Consider the following 21,961-nt stretch of genomic DNA (forward strand, 5'->3'; position numbering starts at 1 on the left):
TCTGCACTGGGCACATGTAGCGTCTCGTAGGCCGATCACGCATAGCGCGTGTTCCGTGTCACGTGCAGAGATGAAGCATGTAGTGACTACACTATGGCGCCGGCCGTACTGCGCACGGAGCGTCTGCGGCCAATAAGTCAGGCCTGGAAGGACATCTGTAGGACCATTCTCCATTGTGGCTCTCTACAGCTATGTACATTTGATGCTAAATGTAGCCAGACCCCCCAAAAAGTAATAATCAGCCCCCAATGTGGAATCATTCCCGGCTGGATCACTAGATCTCGCTTTCTATGTCTAGGTGAAGTGAGGAGGCTCCACAGAGGTCACTTCCGCCTGGAATTCCGTTGCCATAACAACAAAATTCTACAAAGTCAGCCGCGCCGGAAGTGAGGTCATCTCTCGGCGCCGTCATGTGACCGGAAAAGGCTCCTTCGTTTCCGGTGTGCTCCTTTTGGCTGCTTCCCGTGACCCGACCGCGTTGTGTACGAATATCAGAGGCTGTGAAAGTGGCGCTGGATATATGGAGGCCGCTCAGCTGTCCCCCCATGATGGGGAACGGCCCTGTGATCCCGGGTCCCTGGCGGCCGGGGATACGGAGCCCATTGGCGGGAATGAGGCCACCTGCCATGGCAATGGCGGGACCCAGGACAGTGAGGGGGCCCGCAATCCCGGGGCCACGGATTCCTGGAGCTGGAATGATGGGACCCCCAGGGCTCAGGATGCTGAGGGGTCCAGGAATCCCAGGGCCCGCACTGATGAGGGATCCGGTACCAGCATCTCTGAGGGGCCCCAGGATTCCGGGGCCAGGACTGGGAAGGGGTATGGGGATTCCAGGACCTGTGGGGATACCGGGGCCTGGAGCATTGAGGGGCCCAGGACCTGGAGTGATGAGACCACCAGGGCTTCCAGGTCCAGCTACTCTCCGGGGACTGATGCAACCTCCGGTGAGGGGGCTCAGACTCATGAGACCGCCTTCACTCCCAGGTCCTCCAAGGGGCCCGAAACAATCTCCAGTGAGGGGCCCCGGACTGGTGAGACCTCCTTCGCTACCAGGTTCTCTACGGGGACCTGCACAATCTCCAGTGAGGGGCCCCGGACTGAAGAGACCTCCTTCGCTCCCAGATCCACCAAGGGGCCCAACACAATCTCCAGTGAGGGGCCCCGGACTGGTGAGACCTCCTTCGCTACCAGGTTCTCTACGGGGACCGGCACAATCTCCAGTGAGGGGCCCCGGACTGATGAGACCTCCCTCGCTCCCAGGTTCTCTTCGAGGACCGATACAGTCTCCCATGAGGGGCTCAGGACTGATGAGACCACCCTCGCTGCCAGGTTCTCTCCGGGGATCGGCACAATCTCAAGTGAGGAGCCCCAGACTGTTGACTCCTGCTTCGCTCACAGGTCATTTAAGGGGGCAAGTGCGACCACCAGTAAGGGGCCCGGGAATCCTGGCGCCATCACCAGCAGCAGTGAGGAACCTGGGAATACCAGGGATGGGGCCGATGCGGTCTCCAATGATGCCAGGGACTATTCACCAGGCCAACGGCTTACCGGGTCCTGTAGGCCTAAGGGGACCTATGCTGCCACGACCTGCAATGAGAGGCCCAATGATGTTAGCTCAGCGGAATCCTGGGATGCTGGGGCCAAGGATCCCCCAAAACAACCCTTTGCAGAATCAAATATTGGGGAAAATGGGTCCAGGTGCAACACCCTGGGGAGCACCTATGAGGGGGCAGAGTCCTTTAAGAAGCCCGTCGCTCCTTTCAGGTCCAGCTGGAATGAAAAGGCCTTGGACCAACATGACAAACCCTGCAGCTCCACCCTTCACTCCATCAGCAGGGAAACGGCCCCGGATCTCAGCGCCCGGCTTCCCTCTGATGCCTACCAATCCAATCCTGCCATTCCCTATCGGGAGCCTGCCTGGTCCGGGTGGCCCGAGGCCATTTACAGCTTGGAAGTGCTGAAGGGCGGGAGCATCCTGTCAACCAAAAGCTTGAATGGCTCTAGCTGGACTGTTTTCGGCAGGCTGCCTACTTGCCACGTGTCTCTTGAACATCCATCTGTTTCACGGTACCATGCAGTCTTACAATACCGCTCGGTCCAAGGGACGGAGCCGGATCAGGAGCGAGGGTTCTATGTATTTGACCTGGGAAGCACCCATGGAACCTTCATCAATAAGCTGCGGATCAAACCCAAGACTTACTGTCGCATCCGAGTGGGGCACGTGCTGAAATTTGGTGGAAGCACCAGACTGTTCATCCTGCAGGTCTGTTAAGTTCTGACAAGATCTCTGCTTTTTTATTTTGTGTCTGGAGTCTCAACTGTCATATGTTTTTAATATTTCTCACAGCTGATTTCTTGCTACAATTGTATCACCTCTACGGAATCCTCCTGGGCTCCAGACTGATACGTTTTCTGCACAGTGATACATTGTAGCAAACCATTATGGCAGGGTTATTGTGAGAGCTCGGGGGGTACATTTAATATTATGGGGGGTGGGTGACATCAGAAGATGTGAAGAAGGGGATATTTAGGAGTATTATCATGGAGGGGTCCGGAATACAGTGCTTCACATGGCTCGGGTATGGTAGGAGAGCAGAGGCCAGATGGAGTATTAAACATTCCAGACGGTTGTCGCCCAATGTCCTCACCTCCAGCTCTGCCTGGCAGCCGGTCACTGTCCAGACTCACGATTGATTACATTTCTCTCGAGCTTCCATCGTGTCTGGCAGCGCAGCTTCCACCTTCAGAGACATCAGTGGGGCAGGAAGTGGTGAACGTCCCAGACACAACACTGTGATGTCCCCAATCGGTTATGATTTTTTCATATTGCCTTTAAATGGGGGTAAAAGGCAACCAAGAGTCTTTTCTGCAGCTGTCCTGGGACTTGGATTCTGCCTTTTGTTGAATTGTAGAGAATATCTAACCCTTTGTGGTGTAGGATTAATGGGCAAGATCTGGTTGAATTTTTTTTTGTTTGTTTGTTTAGGGTCCAGATGAAGATCAAGATGCTGAGTCCGAGCTGACAGTAACGGAGATCAAAGAAGCTCGACGGCAGAAAGAAAGTCTGCAGAAGAGGATGCTGGGAGATGATTCAGATGAAGAAGACAACCTCGAGGAGGAAAAAGAAGTTGAGAGGAAGGAGCGTGGAAGGGCAGACGAAACTGGCTGCACGTGGGGGATGGGTGAGCCAGAAAGTCACATTCAGTTTTAGTCCAACTGTGCACTTGACATTTTATATAGCAGATCCCATCAATATATGATATTTATGGGGTCTTCTATCCACATTCTACATGTTGGCGTTCATTTCCTTCAGTTGCTGCTTGCTGTCTGGATGGGAACAGCTTTGTGAATGAGACGCCTTGTCAGTGCGGGCTGAGTACAGTCAATCCAAACGCTCAGCTGTGAGATGTATTGGATCATGTTGGGTGGAATGTTTCCATTCACTGACTGCAAGCAGAGATTCAGAGTTAGTTTAGAAATTGATACTAAAAATATATTAATATTATTTTTTCCATTTTGCAGGGGAGGACGCGATGGAGGAAGAGAATGACATGAACCCCATTGCCATGGAATATCAGGCGGAGAGGGAAGCGCTGTATTCTGGAAATCCTAAGAAGGCGCTTCAGGGATTCTTTGATAGAGAAGGTAATAATCCAGTGACTCTAGTACATTTCACAGGCTGAGGACATTCATTATTGTTTGTGTTACAAATGGTGCAAGATCCACTTAAAGGGATTTTTGCTTTTCTTAAACACTATTTTTTGGGACTTTCTTTTTAATCAAAAATATATCAGATAGTACTCTGATTCTGGTTTCTGACATCCAGCACCTGCTCTCCGCTCTTGTCTCTGTGTTTTGACTGCAGCACTGACATCACAGCTGCAGCCAGTCACTGAGCTCAGCAGCTTGTTGTCTGTATTGGCAGTGCTGCTGAGCTCAGTGATCGGCTATAGTGATATGAGCTGTCGACATGACGTCACCTCTGCATTCAGCACACAGAGACTGGAGTTAAAGCAACAAACTGGTGCTGGACCTGCGGAAAGGAAATGCTATCAGATTGTTATTTTAGATGATTCTTAATTTGGGAACCCTTCACACTTGTTGTCCAGTGCCACAGATTTCCACATAATGACGTGAGTGACACTGATAACGTTGTTTCAGCAAATATTTGCCAGGATCCGCGCAAAATATCCATCGATCCTGTATTTGTCCTGGCAGTTATCTGCCTAACCAAAGTCATCGTCTGGTGCAAAAGTGAACAACGCAGGACAACATCTGCTGTGTTTTGGATTTGCATTAACACGCTGTTGTAGTGACTGATCCGGTAGCGCTGCTCTTTCCTCTTGTACTCTCATGAAAACTGTAAATTGTATTGGTCTGAACAGTCGTGCAATGTGATGTGATGCCCGTCGTGCATCAGAGATGCCGAGTTTACAGAAACCCGGATGTGACACAATATCAGGGAAGCCTAAAGTTCAGTAACATGATCCTGCCCCTCATCAATCTTTCCTGACCTAGGAGGGTAAAAAAAAATGTTGCCCCCACCACCACAAAAAAAGCAAGACATGTAATGCCTCCCCTGTCCCTCTACCCCCAAAGTGTTCCACATATTATATATAATAGACCTCAGGTGATGACGACCTCCAGTATAATTATTTTTGGGTCATTGGAGCTCATTCGTGTCTGCATTATTCTTGTATCTTGCAGGAGAAGACCTGGACTTCGAATATGAAGGACGAGGCATTGGGTCGTGGCTCTGCAGTGTAAAGTATGTCAGAGCAGTAAATATACGAAGATCTGGATATAAAGGCCCCTCTTCTTCATAGCTACCTTATACCAATGTCATTAAAGATCACAAGTTTTTTTTTTTTCTTCATCTTTTTAAATTTGTTTAATTTTAACCTTTACATGTTTTTTCTGCCTAATTGTATTACTGTGTAAAAGTTTTAGAAAGGTGTGGAAACAATGCTGCAAAGTAAAAACGCCTCAAAAAATAGAAGTTAGTAATTATTTATTAGCAAAATACAAAGCGAATGAACAAAAGAGAAATGTTAATCCTGTCAGTATCTGTCGACCGCTCGTCGCCTCCATCACTTCTTCTCTGTCACTTGTGCACAGTTTCTGAAGGAACTTGGCAGGAGCTGGACAATGACTCCCCCCCCCCCCCCCCCCCCCCGCAAACATCCAGCCAATGTTATTAAGAATGATGAGTCCTGGGGGTGATGATCCCGCTCCACAGATTCCTGGTCTCGCATCATCCCTTCTGTCTGGGATCACATGAAGAGACCGAAGGATCCACACAATCCTCATACAAAGAAGATCTGGGGTCAGGTCTCCGTGATGTTTTGCACAACCTCCTGCCGAGATCCTCCATAACCTGTGTACAAGAGACGAGAAGAAGTGATGGAGGCAACTGGCGGTCACCAGATACTGATGATGGAGGTGATGGGCGGTCACCAGATACTGATGATGGAGGCGACGGGCGGTCACCAGATACTGATGATGCAGGTGACGGGCGGCCACCGGATACTGATGATGGAGGTGATGGACAGTCACCGGATACTGATGATGGAGGTGACGGGCATTCACCAAATACTGATGATGGAGGCGACTGGCAGTTACTGGACAACGAAGGTGACAGGTGGTCACCGGGTGACGGGTAGTCGCCAGATACTGATGGGATTTACGTTTCTCTTTTCTTCATACACTTTCCAATCTGTTAATTGATAAAATAAACTATTAACACTTCTATTTTTTTATATTAAAGATTTCTTCTCTTGCAGCATTTTTCTCACCTGCCTTACTCTTGCACAATACTGTATACACACTTTTTTTTTTCTTAGAACGAGTTTTTTTTTTTCCATTTATTCTTTTTGAATTGTTTATTGACTTTCCTTAATGGGAGCTGATCATGTCCAGAAACTTTTCCTGTAGATATAGGGTTAATCTGCAGGTAAGTGGCCTTAAAAATCCTGCCTGCCTTACTTGGAGCAGTGGCTACAAAGAGAAAAATTACCTTATATCCTCCCTGCAGCTGCTCATTACCAGTGATCAGGGCGGTGCAGGGAGCGATAAGTCACCTCTCCCCATACTATGTGCGTGGCTGTAATCACTCCCTGGGGCTTTGACAGTCTTGGTCTGCAGAGTGTATGTGCACAGGGCAAGCTGTTGAAGTCCTGGGGAATGATTACAGCTGTGCACACAGTATAGTGAGGTGACTCACCTCCCTGATCCCTGGAAACGAACCGCCGCAGGGAGGTTATCTGATGTAGTTACCATATTTTTCGGACCATAAGACGCACTTTTTTCCCCAAAAAATTTTTGGGGAAAGTAGGAGGTGCGTCTTATGGTCGCAATATACTTACATCCGTCCATAGCTGGTGGCGGGTGCCGCGGAGCTTTGTGGTGCGGTGGTGGCAGCGGGCTGTGCTCCGGTGCAGGGGTAGCGGCTCTCTGTGCTCCGTGGGGGGCTCCGCCGACATTTCCTTGAAGCCCGGAGGGCCCCGCACATCCGTTGCTGGCTGCTGCCATGTTGCGGTGGCCGCCGGGAACATGGACACCAGGAAGATGGCCGCCGGTCCGGGGACGGCGCATGCGCTGTTTCAGATCTCGTCCCGAGATCTCATTGCTGAGATTTGAATCTCGTCTCCCGAGATCTCGGGATGAGATGTGAACCTGCGCATGCGCCGTCCCCGGACCGGCGGCCATCTTCCCGGCGTCAATGTTCCCGGAGGCCACCGCAACATGGCAGCAGCCAGCAACGGATGTGCGGGGGCTTCCGGGCTTCGAGGAAATGCCGGCGGAACAGCCGCCCCTGCACCGGAGCACAGCCCGCCGCCACTCTCACCCCACAGAGCCCAACTGCCCCAGCACAACCAACCTGCCCCAGCACAGAGCCGCCGCCACCGCACCAATCTGGACCACTGAATGACCACTCCACCTGTGCCGGATCCCTTCCCAGGTAAGCTGAATTCGGACTGTAAGACGGACCCCCATTTGACACATTATTTTTTTCCCTATTTTCCTTCTGAAAATTGGGGTGCGTCTTATGGTCCGGTGCGTCTTATAGTCCGAAAAATACGGTATCTTTCTCCCTCTGCTTACCATCAGTTACCTTTTTTTTACTGTGTGTCGTTATGATTGCAGATTTTGTTGTGTGGAAGAAACATGAAAAGTATTGTTTGTGTTTTTTTTTTTAATTAAAGTTTATTCATTTTTTTTTTTTTTTTACTTCAACAAATTCATGAGATCTTTTGATCGTGTTAATAATACATGGCAATTGAAAGCATTAAGGTTACACTGTTGGGTGGTCTGCTACCCTCCCAGCTGCCATAGGATTCACCCCCCCAATCCCACCCAAATGTGGTGATAAGAGGAAGGGAACTGTACGCAGTGAGGGTATTTAACCATCTCAGACTGACCATATTGATCGCTGTCATTTTTGTCGTCCGTCTGATTTGCCATCTTCTAAAGCACAGACCAGGGTTGAGCAAAATGATTTGGACTGGCATCCACGTCTGTAGTTTGTGGCCGCTGGACCAGAGCACTGCAAGCCTTCTAGTTGCCACTACCTGGCTACAGAAGAGAAGTCCAGGATGCCAGCAGGTAGAAGAAGGCTCACAGGGCTATGGTCTGGTGGCCGTTGGATCTGCAGGAGCATCAGAAGACGTCGGCTCAATGACTTCAATGAAAACCCTAATCTTCTGTCATAAAGGGTTTAGTTAATGTCAGAGCTCAGCATGGAGGGCTCAGTAATTGATCACGGTGTTGCTGCCGTCCCGACACCTTCACATCTTCATCAATTTAGGATGGGAAACGTGAGCTTTCCCAATACAATTTTTTTTTTATTAACTGGAGCCCGTTTTTGTGTCTCCTCCCCAAGCGCCAATTTACATGGCTGTAAGTAGGCGGCATTACATTTACTTCAGAGCTGCATTCACAATCCTGCGAGCTTCAGAGCTGTAATCTCCCAGCATTTCCTGCTTATTTAGGTCTGATTGAGCAGCCATCATCATAACGCAGCTGTATAGTAACCTAAGGAAATACTTTGTGTTTTTGTTGGGGCTCCCGTCTTCACCTCACTTTTCTATGCAGGTTAGCGCTGTGTTTTATGTTCTGTGACGGAGGCTCTTTATGCTCCTTGTCTCCTTTTGTACACAGGCTGCCCGTGGATGATTCTTCTGGGAAGCAGCTGGTAGCGGAGGTGGTACATTCAGGAAAGAAAAAGGACGCCATGAGGCTGTGCGCCCTGGAGGCCTGCCGCATGCTGGACATGAGAGGGTTACTCCGCCAGGAGGCCGGTGAGTACCAATGCTGTCCAGGAGTGTGTTACAAAGGCTTCTCCATGGATTTAGATATTAAAGCTGAATGTCCGATCTCTTGGACCCCCTGAGATTGGTAGTTGAGGACCCTCACCATATCGACTCGGCCATACAAGGCTGTCATTCTATGGAGCTATTCACATGATAAAATCTGTGGGAGAGTGATGTTATCGGCTCTGCACACAATTTTATTGTTGTTTTAATCCATTCCTCTTTGTTATCAACCATATCAGACTAGGGAGATGCAGAAAAAAAAAGAAAATTCACAACTCACATTCTCTCCAGTGCCAAGAACTATAAAAAAAAAAAGTGTCCATCTGATCAGCCTAACTTCCTCCCATCTCCAGCTTGCAATGGCTGATAACAGAGGACAGCAGACCGCATACCATTACTATTTGTTGCCACTTTTCTCGCCATCTTTTGCTTTTTCCGCAGTTGTAAATTCATGTAAATGCGTTGTATTCTTCCATGTTGGTTGTCTCTTCCCAACAAGAATGATCTAACCTGCCGTTTTCTCTAGTGTCGCGCAAGAGAAAAGCCAAAGAGTGGGAGGCCGAGGATTTCTATGACAGCGACGACGACACTTTCCTCGACCGCACGGGTGTCGTGGAAAAGAAACGACTGAATCGTATGAAGAAAGCCGGGAAGATTGATGAAAAACCAGAAACCTACGTGTCCCTGGTGGGTAATGAAGGAAGACGTGGGCCAGATGTAGGTTCACTCCAATCACATACAAAGCTGCAGTTATGACTAGAGATGAGCAAATCGACTTATAGGACACTCGTTCATCACCACATGAGCGGTCCCTGATCGGTGGACGGGGGAGTCTTGTGAATCGCCTTACACCTGACGGCATCCCGTCACATGTAGTAGGTGGTCTGCAGGACTCCCGTCTGAAGGTCACAGACCACTAATGTGGTCCTGCAAAGTAAGTCACCCCTCTTCTAGTTCTGATAAATGCTAGTTCACCTACCAACATGGAAGTTTTATTCTTGCCCGGAGATGCATCATGTCTTACACTCCAGTCACACTCAAAGCTGCTGCTTGCTTATTCAGTGTGGGCACTGAGCAACCCTTGCTGCAGTGCAGAGTGTGAGGTGTAGGTGGCCATTGTACAGTTTGGAAGCAAAAAGTGTTTAGGGGATCACAGCTGAGGCCAGTCATAGTCTGTCAGAGATGTGCAGCTTTGGATATGACTGGAGTATAAAACACAATGTAGCTGAAGATCAGCATAAGGCAGGTAAAAATAATGCCCAGCAAGTAACACCATGATTGTAGGGAGATTCTTGTAATATTTTGTGCTAATGTCTTTATTATTGTTCTCGTCATTTTTTCAGAGGCAAATGCAGAACTCCAAATCTGCATAGATATTAGAAATCGTTCTGCCTTCATCCAACACTAGGGGGCGTGTATTGCTTTGTGTCTTGTCACTGATGGCAATGTATGCAGGAGGCTCCCCCTAGTGGTGGGGGTCATAAAAAGGGACTAGAACTTGTCATGTTTGAATCCATCGGGCGCCGATCCCGGAACAGATTTTACGGCCAATGATCTGATTTTATGTTTGTCTTTAGATTTCAAAACTGGATGTTGTCGAGAAAGAAATGGAGGAAATAGCGACAAAGCTAAAAGCAAATCGGCAAGGTAATAAATAATGGAGGACCCCACCCTAAATGATTTAGGTCGGGCGCCCTCTAATAATATAGGAGGGAGTCATCCCCCCACTCCCAAATACTACAGGACTGATTTTCTTCCCTCGCTCTGCACCACATTTATATGAATGTATATATGATAGATGAGCGCTTCATAGGACAACACTGATTAAGAGGGCAGTGTATGGTTATCTTGTGGGGCCATGCTGGGAGCATAACACCTGATGCCTGACACCACAAAGGTACGGACCTCCTCCTCCCAAATTCCCGCCGGGGTTCACCGTTAACAAAGAATGGAGAATGAAGGTTACCGGCCGGTATGTGCCTCGTCGAACCAAGAAATGGACAGCGGCGCTTCTTCATCATATTTTATTTATCCACGTGTGCAATAAACGCATTTCAGAGCCGGACTTTCCCTTTTGATTTAAAACGCCATCAAAGCCAGTTTGGCGTACTGGTGTTCTTTACCCTGAAGATGGTCAATCTCCAAAATGCGTTTTTTACTGCACAGCTGGATAAGTAAAAGATGATGGAGGCACCGCAGTGTCAGTAACTATAACAGGGTGGGTAATAAATGTCTGATCACCACCGTGGTGGGAATTGAGTAACGTCGGCGTGATTGCTCGTGCCCCACTATAACCGAGAGCCTCCAGTTCTCTGAGGATCCAGACTCTTGTGACTGTGACCTGGTGTCTCTCACGTGTTTCTTTCCCCCCAGATGAAGCCCAGACGTCCACCCAAGACTCCCTTGACGCCTTCATGACCGAAATGAAATCCAGCTCCTCTTTCGACAGCGTAACTCGCAAGAAGCTTCACTTACAATCCTTGGATCTGAAGAAGGAGCAGCAGAGGCTAAAGAGCCTCATAAAGATCGTTCAACCGACCAAACTCCCTGATCTCAAGCCTAAGTAAGTAATGGCCATTAAAGGGAACCTTACAGAAGACTCGAGACTCGTGTTGCCCGAACCACAGGCAGCATGAACTGTGGACGGCGGCATTATGGCAGCCAAGGATGTTTTACTCTGAAATGCGGCAGCTTCTATGTATTCTCGTTTGGGAACCATGTGTGGATGACTAGTCTGAGGCCGGTCCATCGAGCCTCAGTTTCAATGACTGACTGGTCTCTCCCTATGCACACACACATACGGAGAGACCTGTGTAGAGAAGCCACCGGGACTGGCCTCTAGTACTGGTCATCTGAGACTCGCGGCCCCCGGCCTTTAGTACTGGTCATCAGAGACTCACGGTCCCCCGCTTCTAATACTGGTCATCAGAGACTCATGGTCCCCCGCTTCTAATACTGGTCATCAGAGACTCACGGTCCCCCGCTTCTAATACTGGTCATCTGAGACTCGCGGTCCCCCGCTTCTAATACTGGTCATCTGAGACTCATGGTCCCTGGCCTCTAGTTGTGGTTATCTGAGACTCACGGTTCCCCGCTTCAAATACTGGTCATCTGAAGCTCACGGTCCCCGGCCTCTAGTACTGGTCATCTGAAGCTCACTGTCCCCGGCCTCTAGTACTGGTCATCTGAGACTCACTGTCCCCGGCCTGTAGTACTGGTCATCTGAGACTCACTGTCCCCGGCCTGTAGTACTGGTCTTCTGAGACTCATGGTCCCCGGCCTCTAGTACTGGTCATCTGAGACTCATGGTCCCCGGCCTCTAGTACTGGTCATCTGAGACTCATGGTCCCCAGCCTCTAGTACTGGTCATCTGAGACTCATGGTCCCCAGCCTCTAGTATTGGTCATCTGAGACTCATGGTCCCCAGCCTCTAGTACTGGTCATCTGAGACTCATGGTCCCTGGCCGGTAGTATTGGTCATCTGAGACTCACTGTCCCCGGCCTGTAGTACTGGTCATCTGAGACTCGCTGTCCCCGGCCTGTAGTACTGGTCATCTGAGACTCACTGTCCCCGGCCTGTAGTACTGGTCATCTGAGACTCACTGTCCCCGGCCTGTAGTACTGGTCATCTGAGACTCACTGTCCCCGGCCTCTAGTACTGGTCATTTGAGACTCATGGTCTCCAGCCTCTAGTACTGGTCATCTGAGATTCATGGTCCCCGGCCTCTAGTACTGGTCATCTGAGACTCATGGTCCCCAGCCTCTAGTACTGGTCATCTGAGACTCATGGTCCCCAGCCTCTAGTATTGGTCATCTGAGACTCATGGTCTCCAGCCTCTAGTACTGGTCATCTGAGACTCATGGTCCCCGGCCTCTAGTACTGGTCATCTGAGACTCATGGTCCCCGGCCTCTAGTACTGGTCATCTGAGACTCATGGTCCCCGGCCTCTAGTACTGGTCATCTGAGACTCATGGTCTCCAGCCTCTAGTACTGGTCATCTGAGACTCATGGTCTCCAGCCTCTAGTACTGGTCATCTGAGACTCATGGTCTCCAGCCTCTAGTACTGGTCATCTGAGACTCATGGTCTCCAGCCTCTAGTACTGGTCATCTGAGACTCATTTTCCCCAGCCTCTAGTATTGGTCATCTGAGACTCATGGTCCCCAGCCTCTAGTATTGGTCATCTGAGACTCAAGGTTACCGTCTTCTAGTTCTGGTCATCTGAGACTCATGGTCCTCGGCCTCTAGTACTGGTCATCTGAGATTCGGGGACCCTGGCATCTAGTACTGGTCATCTTAGACTTATGGTCCTCACTGAACTGTTAGAAGTTTGTTTTCTTGAGACAAGCAGCTTTTCAGAGTAAAGCACATGGATTAAATCCGCTGCAGTGACACAGAGGGACGTACCCTAAATGTGTTATTACACAAAAACAAGTTATGACATATTCCCTCACACCCCTAAATACTCTGCGCTACTGCGGAGTCAGTCACTATATTGATCACTTTCTAGAATTTGGCACATTCGCATCCTGAAATACTCTGCACTGCTGAGCTGCCCCAGTCACATTACCGTCCTGTCCTTGGTAACATTACACGTTGGACAAGTCACTGACCGAGCTTTAGTGAAACCTGACCTTGTCATTTCAGCCCTGTATCTCAGGACCTCAAAACAAAGAAGCCGACGTTACCAATGTTTGGAGCGATGAAAGGAGGAAGCAAATTCAAGCTGAAAACTGGGACGGTCGGGGTAAGAGGCGCAGTGTGACTGCAGGTTTATAGTTGGCGCTGGTGAGATTGAGATCTGAGCAAAAGTAGGAAAATTTATTATTCCAAAGTCCTTAATTTAAAGGGGGTAGTCCGGCTCAGCTCCCTGCCGTATCGGGAAGTGAGCTGGGTCAGTGCGGTTAGAAACCCATAACGATGTCTGCTGGTGTCGCTCCCCCAGTCCGGGACGTCACTGGCCTCATTACTTGTGTCTGTTTCTGGGAAAGCTGGGTGCCTAGCAAAGTGCCGACACGTCAGGTCAAGTCACCTTTAAAGGTGTTTTCCATTGTTAGAGATCTTAAAGGTACCCGTAAAATAAGCTCCAATTGTACCCGTCCTCCCCAGATCCAGTATCGGGGCCCTCCACGCTCCGGTTGTAGTATTTGGCTGCAGTGGTGATATCCCATTGACTGCTGCAGCCAATCACAGCTCGTGCCGTCTACATGAGCTGCTGTGGTGATGTGAGCTGGCGAGTGATGTCACTGCTAACACCAATCACTGAAAATGGAGAATTGACGTATTGCGAGTTTCCGACCCCGGGAAGGTGAGGACTACCGGAGCTTATTAGATATCTCAGGAAACGTGGGCTCCAGGAGACCCCTTTATCCCAATATACAGGCCCTTCTATGAGCCACATTACATTGACCGTAGCGCTAATAATGCGCACTGACGCTCTTCTGAAAATGGTCCGTCAATATGACAGCGCCAGTCTAGGTTCTGCGGCTGCTTTATACCGTCCAGTAAAGTAGATTTGCCCTCCAGGACCCTGGGAAAGCTGGGTGACAACACTTATGTTACAGTAATGGTTTACTTGGCAGTTTTCCCAGATATTTTTCTTTAGTGCTTCAGACGCCTCGACATGGTCTAAAGTACTGGTACCCCCCCATCCCCAGACCCCAAGCATTCCTGTACAGCAACTTGTATTCAGCTAAACAGGGAACCACAAGTCCCAGCCAGTTCTGCACATTAGCTTAGCAGTGACTAAGACCCTCCAAATGTTGGATAATTAGATATTCGTATATTCCTGTTACAGAGGCTGCCCCCAAAACGGACTGACCTTCCCTCCAGTCTGTTTACCATGAAAGGCAACGATAACGAGCCAGAAGAGGAGGAGGACGAAGATGACAACATGGAGACCACCAGCTGCACAGAGAACCGACCGGTACAGAGCAAAACTATGGAGCAACCGGAAGACCGCAAACACCCCATCCGGGGGAATGAAGGTACGCCATGCTTGTGAACCTCTCCCAGGACGGGGGCATTATGATGAACTTGCTCACCATTTTTAACCCCGGTATTCATTAAAACTGTGATCAGAAATAAGGGTGTAGCGCACCCCAGAATCGGAAAATCTCCGGGGTTCCAGCTGCCAGGGGTAGCTGAGACAATGGACCTCATGTTCAGAGGAGAAAGAAATGATGTCCCTGAGCTCCCCCCACTGTACCGTTATACCGGATTCATGATCCGCCTCCCAGCACCTTTCCTTCTGCTGCTGAAAGAAAATGGCAGGTTCATGCGCAGTGTGCTCGCCAACATCTACAAGTGTTAGATTAGGTTTAGGTCTCATAGTATTAGATTAGGTTTAGGTCTGGTGGTGTTAGATTTGGTTTAGGTCTGGTGGTGTTAGATTAGGATTAGGTCTGGTGGTGTTAGATTAGGTTTAGGTCTGGTGGTGTTAGATTAGGTTTAGGTCTGGTGGTGTTAGATTAGGTTTAGGTCTGGTGGTGGTAGATTAGATTTAGGTCTGGTGGTGTTAGATTAGGATTAGGTCTGGTGGTGTTAGATTAGGTTTAGGTCTGGTGGTGTTAGATTAGGATTAGGTCTGGTGGTGTTAGATTAGGATTAGGTCTGGTGGTGTTAGATTAGGATTAGGTCTGGTGGTGTTAGATTAGGTTTAGGTCTGGTGGTGTTAGATTAGGTTTAGGCCTGGTGGTGTTAGATTAGGTTTAGGTCTGGTGGTGTTAGATTAGGTTTAGGCCTGGTGGTGTTAGATTAGGTTTAGGTCTGGTGGTGTTAGATTAGGATTAGGTCTGGTGGTGTTAAATTAGGTTTATGTCTCGTAGTGTTAAATTAGGTTTAGGTCTGGTGGTGTTAGATTAGGATTAGGTCTGGTGGTGTTAGATTAGATTTAGGCCTGGTGGTCTTATTTAGGTTTAGGTCTGGTGGTGTTAGATTAGGTTTAGGTATGGTGGTGTTAGATTAGGTTTAGGTATGGTGGTGTTAGATTAGGTTTAGGCCTGGTGGTGTTAGATTAGGTTTAGGCCTGGTGGTCTTATTTAGGTTTAGGTCTGGTGGTGTTAGATTAGGTTTAGGTCTCGTAGTGTTAGATTAGGTTTAGGTATGGTAGTGTTAGATTAGGTTTAGGTCTGGTGGTGTTAGATTAGGTTTAGGTCTGGTGGTGTTAGATTAGGTTTAGGCCTGGTGGTGTTAGATTAGGTTAAGACCTGGTGGTGTTAGATTAGGTTTAGGTCTGGTGGTCTTATTTAGGTTTAGGTCTGGTGGTGTTAGATTAGGTTTAGGTATGGTAGTGTTAGATTAGGTTTAGGTATGGTAGTGTTAGATTAGGTTTAGGTCTGGTGGTGTTAGATTAAGTTTAGGTCTGGTGGTGTTAGATTAGATTTAGGTCTGGTGGTGTTAGATTAGATTTAGGCCTGGTGGTCTTATTTAGGTTTAGGTCTGGTGGTGTTAGATTAGGTTTAGGTCTGGTGGTGTTAGATTAGGTTTAGGCCTGGTGGTGTTAGATTAGGTTTAGGCCTGGTGGTCTTATTTAGGTTTAGGTCTGGTGGTGGTAGATTAGGTTTAGGTCTCGTAGTGTTAGACTAGGTTTAGGTATGGTAGTGTTAGATTAGGTTTAGGTCTGGTGGTGTTAGATTAGGTTTAGGCCTGGTGGTGTTAGATTAGGTTTAGACCTGGTGGTGTTAGATTAGGTTTAGGTCTGGTGGTCTTATTTAGGTTTAGGCCTGGTGGTGTTAGATTAGGTTTAGGTCTGGTGGTGTTAGATTAGGTTTAGGTCTGGTGGTGGTAGATTAGGATTAGGTCTGGTGGTGGTAGATTAGATTTAGGTCTGGTGGTGTTAAATTAGGTTTAGGTCTCGTAGTGTTAAATTAGGTTTAGGTCTGGTGGTGTTAGATTAGGATTAGGTCTGGTGGTGTTAGATTAGGTTTAGGTCTGGTGGTGTTAGATTAGGATTAGGTCTGGTGGTGTTAGATTAGGTTTAGGTCTGGTGGTGTTAGATTAGGATTAGGTCTGGTGGTGTTAGATTAGATTTAGGCCTGGTGGTCTTATTTAGGTTTAGGTCTGGTGGTGTTAGATTAGGTTTAGGTATGGTGGTGTTAGATTAGGTTTAGGCCTGGTGGTGTTAGATTAGGTTTAGGCCTGGTGGTCTTATTTAGGTTTAGGTCTGGTGGTGTTAGATTAGGTTTAGGTCTCGTAGTGTTAGATTAGGTTTAGGTATGGTAGTGTTAGATTAGGTTTAGACCTGGTGGTGGTAGATTAGGTTTAGGTCTGGTGGTCTTATTTAGGTTTAGGTCTGGTGGTGTTAGATTAGGTTTAGGTATGGTAGTGTTAGATTAGGTTTAGGTCTGGTGGTGTTAGATTAAGTTTAGGTCTGGTGGTGTTAGATTAGATTTAGGTCTGGTGGTGTTAGATTAGATTTAGGTCTGGTGGTGTTAGATTAGATTTAGGTCTGGTGGTCTTATTTAGGTTTAGGTATGGTGGTGTTAGATTAGGTTTAGGCCTGGTGGTGTTAGATTAGGTTTAGGCCTGGTGGTCTTATTTAGGTTTAGGTCTGGTGGTGTTAGATTAGGTTTAGGTCTCGTAGTGTTAGATTAGGTTTAGGTCTGGTGGTGTTAAATTAGGTTTAGGTCTCGTAGTGTTAAATTAGGTTTAGGTCTGGTGGTGTTAGATTAGGTTTAGGCCTGGTGGTGTTAGATTAGGTTTAGGTCTGGTGGTCTTATTTAGGTTTAGGTCTGGTGGTGTTAGATTAGGTTTAGGTATGGTAGTGTTAGATTAGGTTTAGGTCTGGTGGTGTTAGATTAGATTTAGGTCTGGTGGTGTTAGATTAGGTTTAGGCCTGGTGGTGTTAGATTAGGTTTAGGTCTAGTGGTGTTAGATTAGATTTAGGTCTGGTGGTGTTAGATTAGGTTTAGGTCTGGTGGTGTTAGATTAGGTTTAGGTATGGTGGTGTTAGATTAGGTTTAGGCCTGGAGGTGTTAGATTAGGTTTAGGTCTCGTAGTGTTAGATTAGGTTTAGGTCTGGTGGTGTTAGATTAGGTTTAGGTCTCGTAGTGTTAAATTAGGTTTAGGTCTGGTGGTCTTATTTAGGTTTAGGTCTGGTGGTGTTAAATTAGGTTTAGGTCTCGTAGTGTTAAATTAGGATTAGGTCTGGTGGTGTTAGATTAGATTTAGGTCTGGTGGTCTTATTTAGGTTTAGGTCTGGTGGTGGTAGATTAGGTTTAGGTCTGGTGGTGTTAGATTATGTTTAGGTCTCGTAGTGTTAGATTAGGTTTAGGTCTGGTGGTCTTATTTAGGTTTAGGTCTGGTGGTTTTAGATTAGGTTTAGGTCTGGTAGTGTTATATTAGGTTTAGGCCTGGTTATGTTAGATTAGGTTTAGGTTTTTTGGTAGGCAGGCGTGTACAATGTAATAATGGCCCTCAGAACATTCACCGTGGAGCAGGCGTTCTCCCTGCTGTACTCCGGCAGTGACACAGAATCTGGCTCTGACGCAGAATAGTTTTCAGCCAGTGATGACGACTCTTCCTCCACGGGATCTGACATCCCTATGGTAGTGGAGTCGGTCATCACTGCTGAAGCGTCAGATTCAGGACCAAGTACCGCAGTCCATTGTGGTATCCTGACAATCCCTTTTCCCCGCACATTCCCCCTTTTTCAGCTGCTCCTGGTGTAAAAGTTGATGTAACTAATTTTACCCTCTTTTGTCTTTTTCAAAATTTTCATTACTCCAGAAGTCTTACAATTTTATATTCCCATCAATAAATTTCCTAAAAACCCACTGCCTTTAATTCCTGTTCCTGGATCCCCACAAATGTCCCTGATATTAAAAGATTTTCAGACATTACCCTCAACATGGGATTAGTAAAATTAAAAACCCACCACACTCCACGCCTACTGGGCAACAACAATCTGTCCCCAGCTCCCTGTATCTGCGGCTGTCATGTCCCGAGCCCGCTATGAATGTTACATTCGACGATTCCTTCATGAGTTTAAAGGGCCGTCTGCCATTTAGCTAATTCCTTCCCTTCAAGCTTCAAATACGGCGTCAAGCTCTACAAAAAATGAGAGCGTGCATCAGGCTAGACATGCATCTTCCTAATATATGAAGTTAGGGGCCACCAAGTTAGCCCCCAAATCTGCCCCAGACAATTTGCACCCCAGGTAAAATAGTCTGGGAGCTGATGACGTCTTTTGTTCATCAAAGTTACCATGCGTATACCGACCACTATTACACGAGTAGCCCCCTATATCAGTCCTGCCACTCTGCAAATACAGGGGCCTGGGGGACAGTCAGGGAAAATCCGAGTGGGGTTTCCATCACAGTTGGTGTCCAGACGTTTGGAGAAGGGGACGTCATTCTCACTCACAAGTGACCAACTTTTTGGAGTGAAACAGAATGACAAGAAGGATATTTACATGCTGTATGTGGACCCCACTGTGATGGACTGAGATGGGGGGCACCACCAGGGACAAGGAAAATGCAGTCTGCATCATAGATTACAATAAATTCATGAGAGGTGTTAATCTGTCGGACCAGGTGCTGCAACCGTATCGGGTAAACCCAGGGCCTGATGTAAAAAGGTGGCGCTCTACCTCATCCAGATTACCTACAACAGCTTCGTCCTCTATAAATGTCACAAGGAGCGCTGCCATGTCTGCAGGTCCAGGAGAAAATTGTGCTGTCGAGTCAAAAAGGAGACACTACAAGAGGCAGTCTGCGAGTCAGAGGATGTCCGGGGACTGTTAAACCGACATTTTATTTGCCTTGTCCCTGCTGCTCCCACCCAAAACCGTCCCCAAAAAAGATGTCGGGTTTGTAGGAAGCACGGTAGAAGGAGTGATTCCCGGTATTATTGCCCCAGGTGCCCATCCCAACCAGGCCTTTGTATCTCCCCCTGTTTTGAAATCTATCACACAACTTCCCATTATTAATTTGACATGAATAACACCAAATCGGGTGGTAGCGTCTTTTTGTTTTTTTTTAATATGTATAGTTTATTTTGCAGATTATAAAACTTACCAGTTTATAAAATGCACCTCAAATTTTGGGGAGGAAAATAGGAAAAAAATGTTTTGTCTTTTTTAATTAAATTTTTCGTCTTATACTTCTCTTTTGTGGTAGCTTACCTGGGGGGCACTGGTGGTGGAGTGAGGTCCCGGGTGGTAGGGTCACTGCTGGCGGGGGCAGGAGATGCTGTGGGCTCCAGGCTGGTAGGACTGGGTGTTCGGTGGCAGCAAGTGATGGCTTGCGAGCCCCAGGCTGGTACCATGAGGTGATAAGTGGTGCGGGGCTCCGCCGACATTTTGTGAAAGCCCAGAGCCCCGCACCTTCCATACTTTCTAATGATCCTCACAGCCCCGCCCATAAATGCGAATCTCAACTGAAAACTGCAAATAAAGATTACACAAGAACCACAAGGCGAATTTCATGACCAGGTATCATTATAATCAGTATAGTGGTGCCGACCTGACTGTCAGTAGATTACTGAGCGGAGGCGGTGCGGTCGCATATTGGGGTGGGGGTGCGGCCATCAATGCTTTTCGTGAGGCGGATGTATGTAACGTCCCATCATCTGTTCTCGTGGTGTTGCAGCTCATGATGTGGAATTGAAAATCCAAAGTCAAGAGCCAAAGAAAAAATCAGAGTCCCCCAGCGCTAGTCCGAGGGCCCTGAAGGGACACAGTCTTTCTGGTAAGCAACAGCTAAAATCGCTCGCATAAAATGTAATTCGCTGTGTGCAGATTATATATGTGAGGTTCCTCTAATCCAGCATCTGATAATCCTGCACATAATGTATACAAAGAGGTTCCTGTTACCTGGCCACTTTGTCCTCTGTGTTGTTCGCGCATTGGTCGCTCTATCCTCTGTGTTGTTCGCGCATCGGTCGCTCTATCCTCTGTGTTGTTCGCGCACCGGCCGCTCTGCCCTCTGTGTTCTTTGTGCCCCGGCCGCTCTCTGTCCTCTGTTGTTTGCGCATCGGTCGCTCTATCCTCTGTGTTGTTTGCGCACCGACCGCTCTGTCTTCTGTGTTGTTTGCGCATCGGTCGCTCTATCCTCTGTGTGGTTTGCACACCGACCGCTCTGTCATCTGTGTTGTTTGCGCATCGGTCGCTCTATCCTCTGTGTGGTTTGCACACCGGCCGCTCTGTCATCTGTGTTCTTTGTGCCCCGGCCGCTCTCTGTCCTCTGTTGTTTGCGCATCGGTCGCTCTATCCTCTGTGTGGTTTGCACACCGACCGCTCTGTCTTCTGTGTTGTTTGCGCATCGGTCGCTCTATCCTCTGTGTGGTTTGCACACCGGCCGCTCTGTCATCTGTGTTCTTGTGCACCGGCCGCTCTGTTCTCTGTGTTCTTTGCGCAGTGGCCGCTCTGTCCTCTGCGTTGTTGGCGCACTGGCCGCTCTGACCTCTGTGTTGTTTGCGCATCGGTCGCTCTATCCTCTGTGTTGTTTGCGCATCGGTCGCTCTATCCTCTGTGTTGTTTGCGCACCGGCCGCTCTGCACTCTGCGTTGTTCGCGCACCGGCCGCTCTCGGCTGCTCTGTCCTCTGTTGTTTGCGCACCGGGCGCTCTGACTCTGTGGTGTTTGCGCACCGGGCGCTCTGACTCTGTGGTGTTTGCGCACCGGGCGCTCTGACTCTGTGGTGTTTGCGCACCGGGCGCTCTGACTCTGTGGTGTTTGCTCTCCGGCCGCTCTGACTCTGTGGTGTTTGCTCACCGGCCGCTCTGTCCTCTGTGGTATTTGCTCACCGGCTGCTCTGTCCTCTGTGGTGTTTGCTCACCGGCCGCTCTGTCCTCTGTGGTGTTTGCTCACCGGCCGCTCTGTCCTCTGTGGTGTTTGCTCTCCGGCCGCTCTGTCCTCTGTGGTGTTTGCGCATCGGTCGCTGTGTCCTCTGTGTTGTTTGCGCATCGGTCACTCTATCCTATGTGTGGTTTGCGCATCGGTCGCTCTATCCTCTGTGTGGTTTGCGCATCGGTCGCTCTATCCTCTGTGTGGTTTGCGCATCGGTCGCTCTATCCTCTGTGTGGTTTGCGCATCGGTCGCTCTATCCTCTGTGTGGTTTGCGCATCGGTCGCTCTATCCTCTGTGTGGTTTGCGCATCGGTCGCTCTATCCTCTGTGTGGTTTGCGAACCGGCCGCTCTGTCCTCTGCGTTGTTGGCGCACCGGCCGCTCTGACCTCTGTATTTGCGCATCGGTCGCTCTATCCTCTGTGTTGTTTGCGCACCGGCCGCTCTGCCCTCTGCGTTGTTCGCGCACCGGCCGCTCTCGGCTGCTCTGTCCTCTGTTGTTTTTGCGCACCGGGCGCTCTATCCTGTGTTGTATGCGCAGCGGCCGCTCTGTCCTGTGCGTTGTTTGCGCACCGGCCACTCTGACCTCTGTGTTTGTGCATCGGTCGCTCTATCCTCTGCGTTGTTTGCGCCCCGGCCACTCTGTCGTCTGTGTTGTTTGCGCCCCGGCCGCTCTATCCTGTGTTGTTTGCGCATCGGTCGCTCTATCCTCTGTGTTGTTCGCGCATCGGCCACTCTGTCTTCTGTGGTGTTTGCTCACCGGCCGCTCTGACTCTGTGGTGTTTGCTCACCGGCCGCTCTGACTCTGTGGTGTTTGCTCACCAGCCGCTCTGTCCTCTGTGGTGTTTGCTCATTGGCTG

The 21,961-nt window shown here is 48.8% G+C and overlaps 1 protein-coding gene across 1 annotated transcript in view; it reads left to right on the top strand.

Moving 5' to 3' along the window:
• The first annotated feature begins 379 nt into the window (after positions 1-379).
• SLC4A1AP (solute carrier family 4 member 1 adaptor protein) overlaps positions 380-21,961 on the top strand; it is a 35,304-nt gene continuing 13,722 nt past the window's right edge. The window contains exons 1-11 of the mRNA XM_073556316.1: positions 380-2,263; positions 2,987-3,182; positions 3,523-3,645; positions 4,708-4,768; positions 8,161-8,300; positions 8,842-9,002; positions 9,893-9,962; positions 10,689-10,878; positions 12,963-13,062; positions 14,113-14,302; positions 19,907-20,005. Of these exons, the coding sequence (XP_073412417.1) occupies positions 521-2,263; positions 2,987-3,182; positions 3,523-3,645; positions 4,708-4,768; positions 8,161-8,300; positions 8,842-9,002; positions 9,893-9,962; positions 10,689-10,878; positions 12,963-13,062; positions 14,113-14,302; positions 19,907-20,005 (3,073 nt within the window). The 5' untranslated portion in view covers positions 380-520. The remainder of the gene's footprint in view (positions 2,264-2,986; positions 3,183-3,522; positions 3,646-4,707; positions 4,769-8,160; positions 8,301-8,841; positions 9,003-9,892; positions 9,963-10,688; positions 10,879-12,962; positions 13,063-14,112; positions 14,303-19,906; positions 20,006-21,961) is intronic.

The sequence above is a fragment of the Dendrobates tinctorius genome, unplaced genomic scaffold (assembly GCF_039654945.1).
Source record: "Dendrobates tinctorius isolate UK_male_01 unplaced genomic scaffold, ASM3965494v1 ptg000232l, whole genome shotgun sequence".
NCBI classification, from domain to species: Eukaryota; Metazoa; Chordata; class Amphibia; order Anura; family Dendrobatidae; genus Dendrobates; species Dendrobates tinctorius.